The 18,705-nt window shown below is 42.7% G+C and overlaps 1 protein-coding gene across 1 annotated transcript in view; it reads right to left on the bottom strand.

The window, feature by feature from the left end:
• AP3D1 (adaptor related protein complex 3 subunit delta 1) overlaps nt 1-18,705 on the bottom strand; it is a 3,080,434-nt gene that overhangs the window by 172,479 nt on the left and 2,889,250 nt on the right. Inside the window, exon 35 of the mRNA XM_044055492.1 lies at nt 4,532-4,611. Within this exon, the coding sequence (XP_043911427.1) occupies nt 4,532-4,611 (80 nt within the window). The remainder of the gene's footprint in view (nt 1-4,531; nt 4,612-18,705) is intronic.

Below are 18,705 nucleotides of genomic sequence, written 5' to 3'. Positions count from 1 at the left end.
TATGTGTAGGTGCAGCTGGTCTTGAGTCCATAAGCCTTGTATGCACCTGCCCAGCATGTGGGCCCCCCAACTGAGGTCTGAGGCGTCCGTCGTGATGGTTTGGCTTGGTTGAATGCTGTGGAAGTGCAATCCTGTGTTTGACTGACAGGCCTGAGCCCACCATAGGAACTCTTGCTTCAGGCATGGGAATATTGGAATTTTGGTTTCTAGGCTGTGCTTGTGTTGAGACCATAAATTCTTTAGGTACCACTGTAGCTTTCTCATATGCAGTCTGGCATGAGGGACCAGTATTATGCAGGATGCCATGAAGCCCAAGGCTTGCAGTACTTTTCTTGCTGTTAGATGGTTCTGCTTTGTTAATGCCAAGAAGTAGAGGGGTAGTTGCTCTTGCTTTTCTGCAGTTAGGAATGCCATTTGCTTTGATGTGTCCAGTTCTGCACCCAAAAAGGTTATTCTTTGGGATGGTATCAGCCTTGACTTTTTTATACTGACTGTATATCCCAGGGCTTGTAGCAGGTAAATGACTCTTTGTAAGTCTTCTGTTAGTTTGTTTTTGTTGTCCGCTTGTATCAGGCAGTCGTCCAGGTAGGGGTAAATTTGGATTCCCTGAAGCCTGCAATGAGCAATTACTGATGCCAGGCATTTCGTGAACACTCTGGGCGCAGTAGATAAGCCAAAGGGCAATGCTGAGAATTGATAATGCTCTGATCCTGCAAGAAATCTGAGGTATCTTCTGCAATTTGGTCGTATGGGGACGTACAGGTATGCCTCCTTGAGATCTAGAGTTACCAGCCAAGACTCCTTGCCCAGCATGGGAAGAAGCTGCTGTAGAGTCAGCATTTTGAATTTTGGAACAATGAGGAATGTGTTTAAAGCGGACAGGTCGAGAATAGGCCTCCAATTCTTCTCTTTTCTTGGTACCAGGAAGAGTCTGGAGTAAAATCCCTTTCCTTGTTCCATAGATGGTACCTTTTCCACAGCTCTCATCCTTAATAATTGAGATATTTGTTTTAGAGCTTCTGTCTTTTGATTTGGAGGCAGGTTTGGCATTCCTCTCTTCCCTGGTAGGGTATGGAAGTGGAACCTGTAGCCTTGGTCTATTGTCTGTAAAATCCACTTGTCTCTTGTGATGTAATGCCAGTTTATTGAGAATAAGGCTAGCCTTCTGCCTAAGGGTGCTTCTAGTTGTTCCCTGGTAGGCGGTGCCAGAGCCAAGTCACTGTGATTGTCCTGTTGCATTGGTGGTGGCTGTGTCTGTGCCTCGCTGGTTGTTACCCTGCCACTGGCGTCCCCTGTAGGCACCCCTGGATTGGTTTCTGCCTCTTGATCGCCTGTTCCTGCCTCTCTGTGCTTTAGAGGAGTCTGGAAAGGACCAATTTTTGGAGGGCCAATTCCTGCTAAACCTTGGAGGTTGGACCTGTAAGAAATCTTTTACTGTTTGTACAGATTTTGCCTTCTCCTCCATCTTCTTCAGTACCTGTTGTGCAGGAGAACCAAATAAATTGGCCTTGTCCATGGGAGCATCTAACAGTTTTGATTTGACATGGTCCGGTAAGGCCTGCTCTTTCAACCATGCATGCCTTCTGATAACTGTGCCAGTCATGGCTGATCTAAAGGAAGCCTCCAGTGCATCATAGCCGCATTTTAAAGAATGGTTACTAACTTGCTGAATGTTATGTACCATTTCCTGAACATACTTCTTATCAAAAGGTTCATCAGAGGACAGTTTTTTTAGTTAACTGGTCAAGCATATATTCTTGATATTGGATCATATGAAATTGACAGTTCAAGGCCCTAGCTGACAGAGTAGCAGAAGTGTAAACTTTTTTACCCCATCTCTCTAAGGATCTGGATTCCCTTTCAGAGGGGAGGGGATTTTTAGCAGAGGTAGTTGCTACAGCCTTAGGCCCCTGGGAGATAGTTTCGGGATCTGCAAAAGGAGCCTTGTATAAATGGTGATGCGTGTCCGGGACCCTGTAGTACCTATCGGGCTTAGCAGGGGCCAGAGGTAATGAATCAGGAGCAGTACAAGCATCATTAAATGCATCATCTACAACAGAAAGAACTGGAGGTATAGCTAAAGGCCTATGCTGTGGTAAATGCAAGAAGGTTCTAAGCCTTTTCCTGGAGTCTGAAAAATCTTGGCCCTGCCATTGAAATTGTTCCCTCATAGCATGCAAGGTTTCCCCAAAGGAAAATTCCTCAGGTGGAGAGGCAGAAGGGATGGACTCTTCAGCATCAGAGTCTTCATAAGGGGAATAAGGAGCCTCTGGAGGGTCTGTATTATCTGAATCATCAGAGGAATCATCTGTGGACACTGGCTCAGGGGGCTCTGCTCTAGGCCTCTTCTCTGGAGGTGGATGAGAGGCCCTGTCTGGATGAGGCTGGGATCCCCGGATTAAAGAAATAAGATCCTCTGCCAAAGAAAGCATTTGGGAACTAGAACTGGGCCTGTGAGTAGGGGTCTTAACAGGTACAGTTTTTGTAGCTTTAGCCCTGGCAAAGGCCTTAATGGACATGGCTGCAGGAGGCCTAGCAGCTCCACGTGCAGGAGTAGAAATATCCAAGGGAATAGTGTCTGATAATTCCTGAGAAATCGCAACAGCAGGTTGGATTTCCGAAGCCGATTCCACGAGGTTAGAAGAAGCCTCGGTGGAAGGCATGCTTTCGGCTGAAGGAAGAACTGCTTGCTCGGTTTCAGCCGAAACCGAGACACTCGCGGTTTGCTTGACCGTGGTTTCAGCCGAAACCGCGGACCTCGAGTGTCGGTCCTTTTCCTTGCGTTTTTTGGTTATTTGTGTAGTCGGAGGATCTGACGGCATCTTATAAGCAAAATCAGAGTCGAAAAACTGCTCAGCAAATTCCGACCGACGTCTAAGCGTCCGTCGGTTAAAAGAAGCACAGGCTAGACAAGCTGCCACGTCGTGGTCTGGGCCTAAACAAGGTAAGCAATAAGAGTGGAAATCTTTATGAGGTATTTGTTTCCCACAAGTTAAACAGTTATTCACTTTTTCTGACATCGGCTGAGGCAAGAAAGAGTCCCCAATGGGGTACTTAGCTTTTTAGAAGTCTTCGAAGTTGTATTCGGTAGTAGTAATCTCTGGTTCTGACCGACCGGCACTTGCGAACAGCTTCTGCTTCGGGCGCCACGCGGCAAGAAAGACTGAGGAAAATGGTGTCGGCTGATGCCTTTATACCCGAAGAACTGCAGCTATGACGTCGGGTGAAGTGCGACACCAGCCGAGGCCAGACCCAGACTTTGGAATCCGGCCGACCGAAGGGCTGCCTGACGACAGGACAACCCATTTGTAAGGACTGCAGATGCATCCTTGAAGGACATCTTACATGTTTATTCAGGCCATTACAGACTCTTTAAAAGTGACATGGTGTTCTTTAACATAAGATGAAGCACTGGCTTCAACCCTAAATTTACATTTTGCTAAACATGGTGCCCATCCACAAAAACAATACATTACTTTTTGCATATTGACAATGCTTCATCAGCGAATTAAAAAAAAGCATTACATATAACAGGAGTCAAGTTATGGAACTCTCTAAGAGAGGTGAGGAAGTCAACATAATTTTGTGTGTGTTAAAAACTACAATAGAACATTTCATCTTGAAATGATTTACTTGCCTGTATTGGTTACAGACTCGTGCGGTAGTGGTGCTGCGGTAGCGTTGTCGCCTCACAGTAAGACGTTGTCCTGTTCAATTCCCAGCTAGAGCATCTTCTGTGTGGAGACATGTGTGAATGGGCATACCTTCGTTGAAGGTTGTGCGTCAGGGCCGGCAACTCGGCACATAAAAATCTACTGCCAATCATTAGTGGACTGGAGTTCCGCTGTGGCGACCCCTAACCGGGAAAAGCCGAAGGACAACTCCATTGGTTACAGACTCGTTGGTGGTCCTCTAAAGGGCTTTGAGTTGAATTAGAAGCTTGAATTAAATGCAAGAGATACATAAACATACATGTGTGCTGCAGGAAACAGTTTACCCACCAAAATCCCCCTTGTCTTTTTTACCAGTTTTTATCTCAACATTTTTCAAATTGTCAGAACTAGAGATGTAACAGGTAATAGTGCATTAGGATACAAGAACATGCAAATATTCAACATGCAAAGTAGTCCTACTGAGTGAGGTCAAAGTCCTACATGTTTCTACAAACACAGCTCTATTCAGAGACCTATCATTATGGAAAAGCATCACAACTTTCGCATACGCATAGCCTGGGATGCAGGAAGTAACTATTTACATGCCTTCTGTTTCTTTTCTATTCTTGTTTTCCTTTATTTTGTCTAGAAATGGAAAAGCAGAAGAAGCAGTGTATTACTGGATGGGAGGAAGAATAATTAAGAAAGAAAGAAAACAGAGAGCAAACTGGAATAGCTTTGTGTGTTGAGTGATCCTAATATCTGCATCACACGCCCTGTCTTCCTGTAGCATTATGCCAGGTGCACAAAACTTTCATTTCTACTGACATTCTATGTAAAAGGTCACTTAATACTGTTAAACAAAGGCAAATGCTTACCTTTTTAACTAATAAGCAAATGTGGTGACCTTGGATTGAACGGCTATACATAGATGCACACGGGTCAACTCGTTCAACAACTATTTAAAAGAAAAAAGAAAAAAAACACAATTGTTAATGCCCATGAACAACCTGTGCTAGTAAATGCCTCCTGCAGTATGAGAGCAGGAAGGGAAGAAAGAACAACTAAATTAACAGCATACAGTAGACAAAACATTCTACAATAAAAAGAACAACTGAATTAACAGCATACGGTAGACAAAACATTCTACAATAGAAAGAACACCTAAATTAACAGCATACAGTAGACAAAACATTCTATAATTACCAAACTAAATTAACAGCATACAGTAGCAAAATATCCTACAATAGAAACAACAACTAAATTAACAGCATACAGTAGACAAAACATTCTACAATAGAAAGAACTAAATTAACAGCATACAGTAGACAATACATTCTGCAATAGAAAGAACTAAATTAACAGCATACAATAGACAAAACATTCTACAATAATTACCGAACTAAATTAACAGCATACAGTAGACAAAACATCCTACAATAGAAAGAACTAAATTAACAGCATACAGTAGACGAAACATTCTACAATAGAAAGAACTAAATTAACAGCATGCAGTAGACAATACATTCTAAAACAGAAAGAACTAAATTAACAGCATACAATAGACAAAACATTCTACAATAATTACCGAACTGAATTAACAGTATACAGTAGACAAAACATCCTACAATAAAAAGAACAACTAAATTAACAGCATACAGTAGACAAAACATTCTACAATAGAAAGAACACCTAAATTAACAGCATACAGTAGACAATACATTCTACAATAGAAAGAACTAAATTAACAGCATACAATAGACAAAACATTCTACAATAATTACCAAACTAAATTAACAGCATACAGTAAACAAAACATCATACAATAGAAAGAACTAAATTAACAGCACACAGTAGACAAAACATTCTACAATAGAAAGAACTAAATTAACAGCATACAGTAGATGAAACATTCTACAATAGAAAGAACTAAATTAACAGCATACAGTAGACAAAACATTCTACAATAATTACCTAACTAAATTAACAACATACAGTAGACAAAACATTCTACAATTATTACCTAACTAAATTAACAGCATACAGTAGACAAAACATTCTACAATAATAAGAACACCTAAATTAACAGCATACAGTAGACAAAACATTCTACAATAATTACCTAACTAAATTAACAGCATACAGTAGACAAAACATCCTAAAATAGAAATAACTAAATTAACAGCATACAGTAGACAAAAGAGAAAGAACAACTAAATTAACAGCATACAGTAGACAAAATATCCTAAAATAGAAACAGCAACTAAATTAACAGCATACAGTAGACAAAACATTCTACAATAGAAAGAACAGCTAAATTAACAGCATACAGTGGACAAAACATCCTGCAATAGAAAAAACTAAATTAACAGTATACAGTAGACAAAACATTCTAGAATTACAGAACTAAATTAACAGCATACAGTAGACAAAACATCCTATAATAGAAATAACAACTAAATTAATAGCATGCAGTAGACAAAACATTCGACAATGGAAAGAACTAAATTAACAGCATGCAATAGACAAAACATCCTACAATAGAAAGAACAACTAATTTAACAGCATACAGTAGACAAAACATCTTACAATAGAAAGAACTAAATTAACAGCATGCAGTAGACAAAACATTCTACAACAGAAAGAAAGTACAGTTGTGTACACTTACCATAAATGTAGATATTCGAGTATATTCACTGTTGCAGTCATCACATTTGGGTTATCTGCTTGCAGTAGCCCCTCAGTCGGCCTGATTATTCAAGTCTTGGGTCCTGCGTTAGTTGCTGTCTCATCCTCCATGACGTCAGGTAGTCAGGGGTACAAAGCATGCAGCCGATGCCATTACATCAGTTTTTCTTGCCATAGATGTCAGGTGCCCCCATAATGGGAAGCAATTATATACACATGGTTACACCTCCAACAAAAAAGCAAATACACCAAAAAGCTTTAAGCATAGTAAGCAAGAATAGAGGTATAGCCAATAGAAGTCAGGGGGCTGGAGAGGGGGTAACTAGGACTGCAACAATGAATACACTTGAACATCTACATTTATGGTAACTGTACTATGTTCTTCATGTTTCACTGTTGCAGTCATCACATTTGGGTAGATTCTAAAGCTAAGTATGGGAAAAGGAAATTAGATAGCATTAGGACCAGCTATAAGGTCCTCAAGACTGCAGTGGCAAAGCCAGTTCTGGATTTAGAGAAAAAGTACAGTTGTGTACACTTACCATAAATGTAGATGTTCGAGTGTATTCACTGCTGCAGTCATTCCATTTGGGTAATCTGCTGGCAGGTTGCCCTCAGTCAGCCTGAATTCCAAAGTCTTGGGTCCTGCTTCGGTTGCCGTCTCCTCTTCCATGACGTCAGGGGTATAAAACAGGCAGGCAAAACCTTCTTGCCCATCAAAAGCTGCTGCAGAGTCAACATTTTGAATTTTGGAACGTCCAGAAAAGTGTTTAGAATAGACAGGTCCAGTACTGGTCTCCAGGCTTTGTCCTGTCAGGGTACCAGTGGTACTCGCTGAATGGCCCCCATGTCCATGAGGGATGAAACTTGCTTTTGTGCCTCTGCCCATTGATTGTGTGGCAGGTCTGGCATGCCTCTTGCCTTTGGCAGGGTGTGAAAGTGGAACCTGTATCCCTGAGACACTATATTCAAGACCCATTTGTCCAGGGTGATCATGTGCCAGTTCTGTGAAAAAAGTGCCAGTTTTCCCCCTAAGGGAGCTTGTAAAAGGTAAGTGCTTGGTACTAGTAGAGGAAAGTCATTGGGACTGTTTCCTGTAAGGTTGAGATTTATCTTCTCCACTTTTGAAGGTAGAAGCATCCCATTGCTTAGGCCTGCATGAGCCTTGGGGCTCTGGGATCTGCCTCTAGGGCGTCTGTACCTGCCTCTTTGTGGCCTGTCTGACACTGGAAAGGACCAATTTTTTGAAGGCCAGTTCCTGCTAAATCTAGGTGGCTGTACCTGTAAAAAATCCTTAACTGTCTGCAAAGATTTCGCTTTATCCTCCAATTTCTTCAACACCTCTTCTGCCTTAACACCAAACAAAGTATCATGCTGTAATGGAGCATCTAATAATTTTGCTTTAACATGATCAGGCAGATTCTGTTCCTTTAACCAAGCATGCCTCCTAATCACAGAACCCGTTACAGCGGACCTACAAGAGGCCTCCAAAGAATCAAAACCACATTGCAAAGTATGTTTTCCCACTTGTTCAGCTGCATGCAATAAATCCAGCATTTCCTTGTTTTCAGGACATTCAGAGTTAGTCAACATTTTCTGTTTTAGTAGTGACATTAGGTATTGTTAATATTTAAGCATATGAAATTGACAATTTAAGGTCCTTACAGTCAAAGTAGCAGAAGTGTAAACTTTTTTCCCCCATCTGTCTAGTGCCCTTGAATCCCTATCAGAGGGGACAGAGTTTTTGGCAATGGAAGCTTTGACTCCCTTAGGACCCTGAGATATGGTTTCTGGGTCAGCAGCAGGGTTTTTATAAAGAAATTTATGGGAATCTGGGACCCTGCAGTATCTGTCTGGCTTAACCGGTGCAGGGTGTATAGAGTCTGGAGACAGGCTTAACCGGTGCAGGGTGTATAGAGTCTGGAGACAGGCCGGACTCTGAAAAAACATCATCTATAATGTCCAGAACAGGGGGAATAGCAAGGGGCCTGTGCTGAGGAAGTAAAGGAAAATCTCTGAGCCTTTTCTTAGATTCTGAGTAATCCTGGCTCTCCCAATGAAAGTGCTCCCTCGTGGTATGCAGGGTTTCCCCCAAAGGAGAAATCTTCTGGAGGAGAAGCTGAAGAAATAGATTCTTCAGCATCAGAATCCTCATAGGGAGGAAGGGAGTATTCCTGATCAGAGGAGGAATCAGAGGAAATGGAAACCTGATCTGAAGATTCATATTCTGTCTCTTGCCTAGGCCTCTTATCAGGAGGGGGATGGGAACCCCTGATCAAAGTAATAAGGTTTTCGGCCATTTTGAGCATTTGTTTTTTAGGCATGGAGAATGCTGTACTTGTTTCCTTGTCTTTAGAGCTGCTTTAGTTTTTGGCTTGGAAGCTGAAGATGGCTTTACATACAACTGAGTTGGTCTGAAAACACCCTCAGAAGCCGATGCCTGCACAGCGTCTCCGGACGCATCTGAGGGAATAGTTTCCGAGGATCCAATACCTTGAGTTTCCAGAGGCCCAGTTGGCTCCACGTGGGAGTCGGAAGCGGCCTGTGGCTCTGAGGTAGCGGGTGTCAGGGGCTGTGAACGCGCCTCACTGAGAACTGGTGAACCAAAGACAAGCTTAGCTGAAGCCTCGTCGTCGGTTTTGGACCTTGGATGCCTGTCCTTGTCTTTATCCTTGCGTTTTTTAGAAATTCCGGTCGTTGGTTGCTCCGACGGCATAGTATAATTGAATCTTTGGCCGAAGTAATGAAAGGCAAAATCGTACCGACGCTTTATAGTGCGTTGGTTAAATCTAGCACAAAACCGACAACAAGCAACATCGTGGTCAGGGCCTAGGCAAGGAATACAGTAAGAGTGAAAATCCTTATAAGGTATTTGCTTCCCACAAGAAATACAACTGTTAACTTTTTCTGTCGTCGGTCTGGAGCAAGAATAAAGTTTCCCCAATGGGGTACTTAGCTTTAATGAAGACTTCAGATCTGAAATTTGATTTCGAAAATCTCAGGAGTCGGCCGACCGGCACTTGCGAACTGCTTTTGCTTCGGGCACCGCGCGGCAAGACAGACTGAAGAAAATGGCGTCGGCTGCACCTTTTATACCCTTGGTGCACTGACGTCAGGGAAGAGATGACAGCAACTGATACTGGACCAGGACTTTGGAATTCAGGCTGACTGTGGGTAGCCTGCCAGTAGGATAACTCAAGAGTACTGACTGCAACAGTGAAGCACGATGAACATCTGGAGTTTATGAATTCCAGAAGTGTTGAGTGAAGGAGTTGGTACATGAGTAGTTTTCCCAGTTAATGGTGGGGTAGTTTAAATCGCCCATTATTAGGGTGTTTGGTTGAACCCTAATATTTTCCAGTACATCAAGAAAAGAGGAGTGGGAATCCTGGGGCATGGTGGGTGATCTGTAGCAAGCTACAATTTGGATTGTAGTTTTGCCCAGAGTTAGTTGCACTTGGATAACCTCAGATGCATTATGCTGAGCAACTAGCCTGGAGGTGTGGATATCCTTAATGAATATGGACACACCTCCGCCTTTGGTGTTCCGGCCCAGATTACATGGCCGAAAAGTGTGGTATGCGTTATAGCCTGGTAGTGCAGGGGTGCTCTCTGGAGCCTTGAACCAGGTCTCAAGTCACTGCACAGATATCGATGTTCTCCATTTTAAGGAGTGCCTTGAGTGAGTGCATTTTGAGATTTAGACTTCTAGCATTGAGTAGCATCACCCTCAGTTTTTGCTTGCCTGTTCCTGTTAGGGTGGTGAATTTGTCATTTGAACCTTGCCTAAAAAAGGCACTATAGGGGTGGCAAGAACCTTAGCCAGTATCCGGAATCCCAAGGGTGACAGGTGCAGGCCATCTCTGGCAAAGCATCGTGGTCTGTCGGCCATGACATCCCAGGCAGACAGATACTGGATCCCTTTAGAATGGCACCAAAAGCTTAGCCAATTGTTGAAGTCAATCATTTTGTCCTTGTACTGCAGCATCATTCTGGGTGATGGCAGAATGCTACTCAGGGCTAGGGTCATACCTGCCTTGGCTACAAGATCGGAGAGCTCTTCTATGTCTCTTTTCATGTAGTCCAGGGAGGTCCATCTCAGGTCGTTCACACCAACATGGACAATGACAGAGTCACATTTGGACTTGTTGTGGAGTGACCTAAGTGCGTGGGTTATGTGGTGGATCCTGGCACCCGACAGGCAGCTGACAGTAACCTTCTCCTTGTTTAGCCTGGTGAGTGGGACATCAGTGTGCCTGACTATAGAGTCACCTATGACTAGTGTGTTGGGTATGTTGTTTTGCCTTATTGGCTGTGGTTGAGTGGCACACTGAGTCTGTGGGCTATGTGTCATTTGGGTTGTGTTGGGGGGTGGAGGTTGCTTGCATTTCTGCTTTGGAGGTCTCTGTTGCTTGAGCAGATTATTATTGAGAGCCTCCGCAAATGTTTTTGTGTTTCTATGTGTGGATTTTGGTGCTGTAGATTTAGTGAGACTATGTGATGAGTGTGGTGTGGTGCAAGTGTTTACCTTCTCCTCTTGACTGGCAAGTTCAGTCTTGATTGGAGAGAGCTTTACCTCCAGTTTGGCTAGATAAGTTCATCTCTCACAGGTTGTAGTGTTGGGTGGTAGGAGGAGAAGGTTGTCTGTGTACATGAGGCAATTTCTACATTGCCCCAAGATGCCCAGATTCATCAGATAGACAGGAGAGAACACTGGGAGCTGACCCTTGGACATGACTGAATAAAAAAAATATTTTCCTCTAGATAAGTGAGGAAAGTGAGTACAAGAGCTGTAAGTACCAAAACTGTTTTCCTCTAGGTAATGAGGAAGGTTGAGTGCTGTAGTAATTAGTAGGTTATTTAGTGCTTACAAGTTCTGAACAAGTGCTGATCACGAATAAGCAAATTCAAGTGCTAAAACTAAGAATCTGTATCTGGACTAAACTAGTTACAGGAAAGGGGGGAAACAAGTGCAAGTGTGGGCTTTTAAATCAGAAAGTTGAGAGAGATGGAAAAACTGTCCAAACGGCCAATAACTACAATTTCTGGGCCAGACCACTCCTTATGTGGTAGATAGGTTACCTAGTGCTTACCACTCCCACTGATAAGCTAGAAGGCTTCCCTCCAACACAGAAAGCTTGGGGGGGGGGGGCGCTCAGAAGCTTACATACAGTCCTGGATACAGCAAATCTGAATCTGAACTACACTAGTTACAGGAAAGGTATATATATATATATATATATATATATATATATATATATATATATATATATATATACATATACATACACAGAAAAGTAGCTAAAACAGCAGTCAAAACAATTCAAATGCAGTGCAAGCTAGCACACTTGAGTATGTAGCAATGTTAGACCAAACAGCTTAAAAAATGGAATTAAATTAAAAATGACTAAAAACAAGTGCAGAAGGAGTCTATTAGGTAGAATGAGGTAAAGAGATGGGACTGGAGGGAGTGCCCCAGATCAAATCTACAGTGGGGGCGGGCAACTGCAAAAGCCTCCAAATTTAAACAACAACACAGGAATAGGGAGGGTGGGTATGGGAAAACCAACACCTTCAGCAAAGATCTGCTCAGTCCTGTGTTCTACCCAATGCCCCAGCCTTCACTCAGTCCTGTGTTCTGCCCAATGCCCCGGCCTTCACTCAGTCCTGTGTTCTGCCCAACGCCCAAGCCTTCACTCAGCCCAGTGTTCTACCCAAAGCCCCAGCCTTCACTCAGTCCGGTGTTCTGCCCAATGCCCCAGCCTTCACTCAGCCTGGTGTTCTGCCCAACGCCTCAGCCTTCACTCAGTCCTGTGTTCTGCCCAATGCCCCAGCCTTCACTCAGTCCTGTGTTTTGCCCAGCGTCCCAGCCTTCACTCAGTCCTGTGTTCTGCCCAATGCCCCCAGCCTTCACTAAGCCCTGTGTTCTGACCAGTGTCCCAGCCTTCACTCAGCCCGGTGTTCTGCCCAGCACCCCAGCCTTCACTCAGTCCTGTGTTCTGTCCAATCTCCCAGCTTTTACTCAGTCCTGTGTTCTGCCTAATACTTTAATCAACTGGAACCAGCTACTTCAGATACTCATCCTGACTTAATACTTAACTGCTATACTACCATAAGAGGACATCACCAGAATGGTTTGGAGGGACAGGTAGTTCTTGTAGAGGATACCGCTACTCTGGAATCCATGTAAAACAAAGTTCATCCCTGTCCATATTCCAGGACATGGATGATCAATTCCTTATTTTATTTTTTAATTACCCCCCCTTTCACACTGCAATAACAAAACATACTCTCACACCTAAACTTCTTGGCTTGTAATCCACTGTATCAATTAAAATGTATCCCTACAACCTGCTTAACAAAATAATACAAGCTGCTGCACTCCTACACAATCAACAGCTTTTACCTAAAACTTTCAAATATATGTCCCAAACAGTAAAATGGCCAAAAACACGTCCCAAACAGTAAAATGGACAAAACACATGTCCCAAACAAACAGTAAAATGGACAAAACATGTCCCGAACAGTAAAATGGACAAAACACATGTTCATAGGTTCATAGGTTCATACTAGGCTATCTGCCCGAGGGCATTTACAAGCCTAGCCCATCGTTTTGTGGCTTACGCCACCCCTTTAGTATGGGGAACTATACCCATTATTTTGCTGTGCCTCTGTCGAGCAGTGACACTGAGGTAATCCCTGGGGTATATCTGCGATCTCCCATCCATTGGTCAAGATTTCTCTTGAACAAGGCCAGCGAGGTGCTCTGCCTCACATGTACCGGGATTTTGTTCCACAGCATAGGGAGTCTTTGGGTGATGAATCTATCCCTCCAGCACGTCTTATTAATAGCCGTGTCGAGGTTTAAGTCTCCCGCCCTTGTGGCTCTGATGGATCTAGATTTTTTGAGGTGAAGCATATTCATCAAATCTGGGTTTGACATGGCCTTGTATGTTAGGCAAAGGTCACCTCTGAGCAAGCGGTAAGCGACTGAATAGAGCTGGAGTTCTTTCAGTCGGGCAGCATAGGACAGATTTTTGAGACCCTTTATCCTTTTGGTGAGGAACTTTTGTGGCCTCTCCAGCTGCTGCAAGTGTCGGGTCAGATACATTCCGAATGGGGCATTGTACTCAATCATTGGTCTGATGAGTGATGAGTAAAGGGAGACTATGACCTCCCTTGATCTAGATGAGAATCCCTTCATGATAAGGTGGGCAATGTAGAAGGTCTTCCTAACTACTTTAGCTACATGGGTGTCGAATAACAGACTACTATCTACCTGGGTCCCCAGGTCCCTGATAACTTCTTCTGTGCTCAGTGGATTGCCACCTATTTGGTAGCTAGGGGTAACCTTGTTTTTCCCGAAGGGTATGACTATGCATTTTTTGGCATTTAACTTTAGGCCGTGGCTCTGGCACCAGTTATCCGTTTCTGTGAGACCCTTCTGAAGGATATCTGTGTCAGATGTGTTTTCTACTATGGCGCCCAGTTTGCAGTCATCTGCAAACTTTGTCAGCCATAACCCTCCTGTGTTTGCTTGTACTTCAGAAAAGTAGATGCCAAACAAGAGTGGGCCCCAGGACTGAGCCCTGTGGGACACCACTTGTGACAGGCTTTGAGTCTGACATGGCGCCAGCAACTCTGACCCTGTGGTTTCTGTCACTCAGCCAGTTTGCAACCCATCTTGTGATGTATGGGTTAACATTTAAGCTGATGAGTTTTTCAATGATACCCGAGTGGGGTATTGTATCGAAGGCCTTAGCCAGATCGAGGTAGGCTGTATGGACTGCCTTTCCCTCATCAATGGCTTTGGTGACTGTTTCGAAAAAGTCAACCAAGTTTAAAAGGCATGATCTGCCTTTGACAAAGCCAAACTGGGTTGGATCCAAAGTCTGCAAATTCCCTATGTCTTTATTTATGAGGTCCATTATGATCCTCTCCATGGCTTTGCAGATAAGGCTTGCCAAGCTAATGGGCCGGTAATTTCCAGGGTCGGTGGAGGCACCGCCTTTGTGAAGTGGGACCACAGTTGCAGTGCGCCACTCCCTGGGTACGTATCCAGAGGTAAGACTTTGATTAAACAGCTGTCCTAACTGTGGGTTTAATTCCTCATTGAGTTCGTGGAGCACACAGCCAGGGACACCATCAGGTCCCATGGATGCTGTGTTTTTTGCTTTGGAGAGAGCAGTTCTCACTTGGGCGCTGGAGATATTTGGGGGGCTGCAATCGTTTGGTATAGATATCTCTCCTTTCCCAAACAAACAGTAAAATGGACAAAACACATGTCCCAAACAAACAGTAAAATGGACAAAACACATGTCCTGAACAGTAAAATGGACAAAACACATCCCAAACAAACAGTAAAATGGACAAAACACGTCCCAAACAGTAAAATGGACAAAACACATATCCCGAACAGTAAAATGGACAAAACACATGTCCCGAACAGTAAAATGGACAAAACACGTCTCAAACAAACAGTAAAATGGACAAAACACATGTCCCAAACAAACAGTAAAATGGACAAAACACATGTCCCGAAAAGTAAAATGGACAAAACACATATCCCAAACAGTAAAAGGGACAAAACACGTCCCAAACAGTAAAATGGACAAAACACGTCCCGAACAGTAAAATGGACAAAACACATGTCCCAAACAGTAAAATGGACAAAACACATGCCCCGAACAGTAAAATGGACAAAACACGACCCGAACAGTAAAATGGACAAAACACATGTCCCAAACAAACAGTAAAATGGACAAAACACGTCCCAAACAGTAAAATGGACAAAACACAGGTCCCAAACAACCAGTAAAATGGACAAAACACATGTCCCGAACAGTAAAATGGAATAAAAGACATTTCCACCATCTTTCACCCAACTCTTCTCAAGCTTTTCATTGCCAGGGATACTCAACTAACTCCTGAACCTAAACTTAACAGAGCTCAACCCTGCTTTGTGTTTCTCTAATGCTCCAGTGTAAAACTCCTCCATCCTACCCTCCTAAACAAATCAGGGCAATTTGAACACACACCATAAACTCTCCGACTACTGAGATGAAGCAGACATTCCTGAACTGTGCAATAAAAGAAGACAAACCCAACATGTTAGTAATAACAGAAACAAAGATTAAATAAAACTTAATGTCCCTCATCTATGATCAAAAATAACTACACCACATACTTAAAAAACAAAAAAACTTCCTATGGTAACACTAGAGGAGAAATAATGCTGCTCATTTAAAAGGACACAAGACTTTCACCATCGCTGATAAACCCACACCAGCGGTACTGGCAGTTTGCCTACATCGTTAGCAAATATCTCACTAGTCTAAAAAAATAGCCTTTATGTACTCCATTAGCCAGCATAAGCACCTTCAAAGAAACAACTAAAATTCTAGTCTTACAACAAAAAGTTATCATCAGGAACTAAACCAACATTTTAGCTGAGAATAATCTTACTTACTCACAACCCCCAATCAGACTAAACTCTCATTCTGTACGATTCCTTACTTGAACTAATCATAACAAATGTCCCACAGAATACAAAATCCAACCTCTCTCTTCCAAGCACAATAAGCAACCACCTCCCTTATAATGGCCAAACTAAACTCATTATATGGACAATCTGTAACGCTAAACAGGACAATGTAATTTATGAGGTACAGCAGGTAGACCCATCTCCTGTGTACAACTCAAGACAACCAAACCGCTGTTAAATCCATGCTGCTACAAAGACAAATCCCCCATAATTAAAGAGAGACTTCACAGACAAAATGCCCACGAGACCGCTCATCAGTGAAAGCCTTACTACAAAGCAGAAAAGGCATGGAAAATATGAAAAAAAGAACAAAATTGCTTAGAACCAGAATTTGTCTTTTGCACTTTAAAAGAACTGTAAGCTAGCAACAGCAGACACTACATCCACTCATGTGCAGAACAAACTCTCGCCACTCTCCCACAGGCTCAAGCAGTTCTGAAAAATAATCAGACACAGCCTTTTTTGAATCAACTCTTTGGGGCACAGGGCTAAAGCCTTGTCTGCGTAACAGGTGACAAGAATTTGAATACTGTCTTAGATGCTTGTACAAGCTGGTGAGGTATGATGGTGCTTTGAAAGCATGGCTGACACACCCATCCTTGTGAAGGTGGTAGCTCAGGTTTGCCACATGGGTGACTCATAGCAGCAGCACTTGGTGTTCACCCTGTAGTGCTCGATCCTAGTGAAGCCACAATGCCATATGCAAGTCACACATTAATCAGAAGCAAACTGAATATGCAGAGGCACACTGTCCCACTAATGGCACTATATAACAGAGCTTAGAAGAGCCAATGCAAGGGAAGAGGGTGCTCCATCAAGAAACACTTGTAGGCTACCACAAAAGATCAGCAAGCTGGCTTACTCCCTATCACCTGACTCTTGCTGTGGAATAGATAAGCTGACTGTGGATTCTCAAGCAGGAATGGAAGGGCCAGGGAACTTCTGCCTCACCTAGTGATCCCAGCTCCAACTAAAGCAGACCAACTAGGCAATATGAGTGCAGGAAGAGGGGAAATAATTGTGATGCCCCTGCACTGGCCAAGTAATCAAGGAGCCTCAATCCTCACAACTGGCAATGGCTAGGGGACGTACATACTGGGAGGATGACAAGTACACACACAGTAAAGTACAATTTAATTTAAGAGCACACAGATACCACAGTCAGTCCGGGGCTGGTTTCTCCCTATTTCTCCAGATCCTCAATAAGACTCCCCACTGGCACTTCTATAGGGTTGTGATCTCACCTGAGTGGCCAAACGAAAACCTTCAGCGCCCTCTCTGTCCAACCAGTGCTTAGTGTCCCTGCCCAAGTAGCTGACACACACACACATTTCTGGGAAAGGCTGGCACAGGTTTACTAGCTGTGCCCCAATCTGTCCCGACTATAAGGTAGTTTCCACTGCCATCAACCACTCTTTTTCAGTTACTTAAGGCCCTTAACAAAGGTTGTCCAATCCTACTGTGTAAATTTACTCAGTCCAAATGGTAGTCTGACCAAAAGCAATGCTATTTAGGAGTGGCTGTACAGTGTCACCAAATACATATGCGAGTACGCTAAGAGCTTAAACATGTCTCACAAATATCAGCCACAAAGACAGGTTTGAATATAATTAATAATAAAAGAACAAGACAATACTCAGTACACACACACTGTTACGTCAGAGTTCAAAATCACAGGAAATATTCTAAACAACACTGCAGCACAACCTCAAATACATACAGAAAACATCTAAACTAAACTTTACTATATTCCTAACTATATCTAAAAGCGTTACTATGCCCTAAGAAGTTACCCACAGCATGGCTAGTGCAGAAGGTGGTGATGAGTGGATGTTCTTGCTAGGTCCAACACAAAATACAAAATGCCCAATCTCTCTCTCTCTATCTGAGAGAGTTCTTAATTAATTAATTTATTTATTGACATTTGGAAAGTCAACTGGATCAGTGATCGATTTTCAGTGAAGGCCTAGGGAGAAAAGTTTCAAATACAGTTACAAAGAAATGGCATAACATTGTAGCAGCAAGTACGTACAGCGTATAAAAATAAGCTGAACTATAGTTACAATGAAACAACACAGAAAATTACATAAGTTCCACAAAAAACAGTTACAAAGAATACTGAGACACTATATCATCAGCTATACAGAATAAATATCAATTACAGAAGATACATACAGAATATATTCACTGGATTTTTTTGTCAGACAGACAATTATAAGAACAGGGTTATTCTACTAAGCTGTTATAGTCCAAGTAGCTTACAATGGAGTAAGTCGAGAACTAAGCAATAAAATACAAAAAATCGGAGGGTGAAAATTAAGGATTATTATTGGGTAGTTTCTAGTGAAAGTAATGTAGTCATGGTGGTTTAGGCCAGTTGTTGCAGGAGCACATAAGATTATCAAGGTAATGGGACTTTAGTGCAATTTTGAAAGCTTTGATGGTCTATTTGAGTAATAGAAGCGGGTAGAGCATTCCAAAGTTTGGCAATGGAGAAGGAATAAAGGCTCTGTCCTGCATGTTTATTGGGTTTTAATATGCTTAGGAGAGGTTTAGTTGAAGACCTGAGAAGTCGTGTTGGGGTGTATGTTTGTAGCAAGGTCTGAAGAGAGGGGCAATAATTAGGGTTATACAGTAGTTTAAGGTTAAAGTAATATTAAATATTACTGCAGGGTTAGCTTGGATGACATCACTTTTTGTCACCTGACTTCAGTTCCCAGGCTAAACCCCCCATTGTAGCATTTGACATCTCCTTGTGAAAAATACATCTCTCTCAGATGATTGCCGATCTTGGAAGTCATAAAACAATAAAAAATTTAC

This window comes from Protopterus annectens, chromosome 13.part0 (assembly GCF_019279795.1).
Source record: "Protopterus annectens isolate FY-2018-M chromosome 13.part0, PAN1.0, whole genome shotgun sequence".
Classification (NCBI taxonomy): Eukaryota; Metazoa; Chordata; order Ceratodontiformes; family Protopteridae; genus Protopterus; species Protopterus annectens.
Note: the sequence above shows the minus strand (reverse complement) of the source record. Positions and strands in the feature narration are given on the sequence as shown.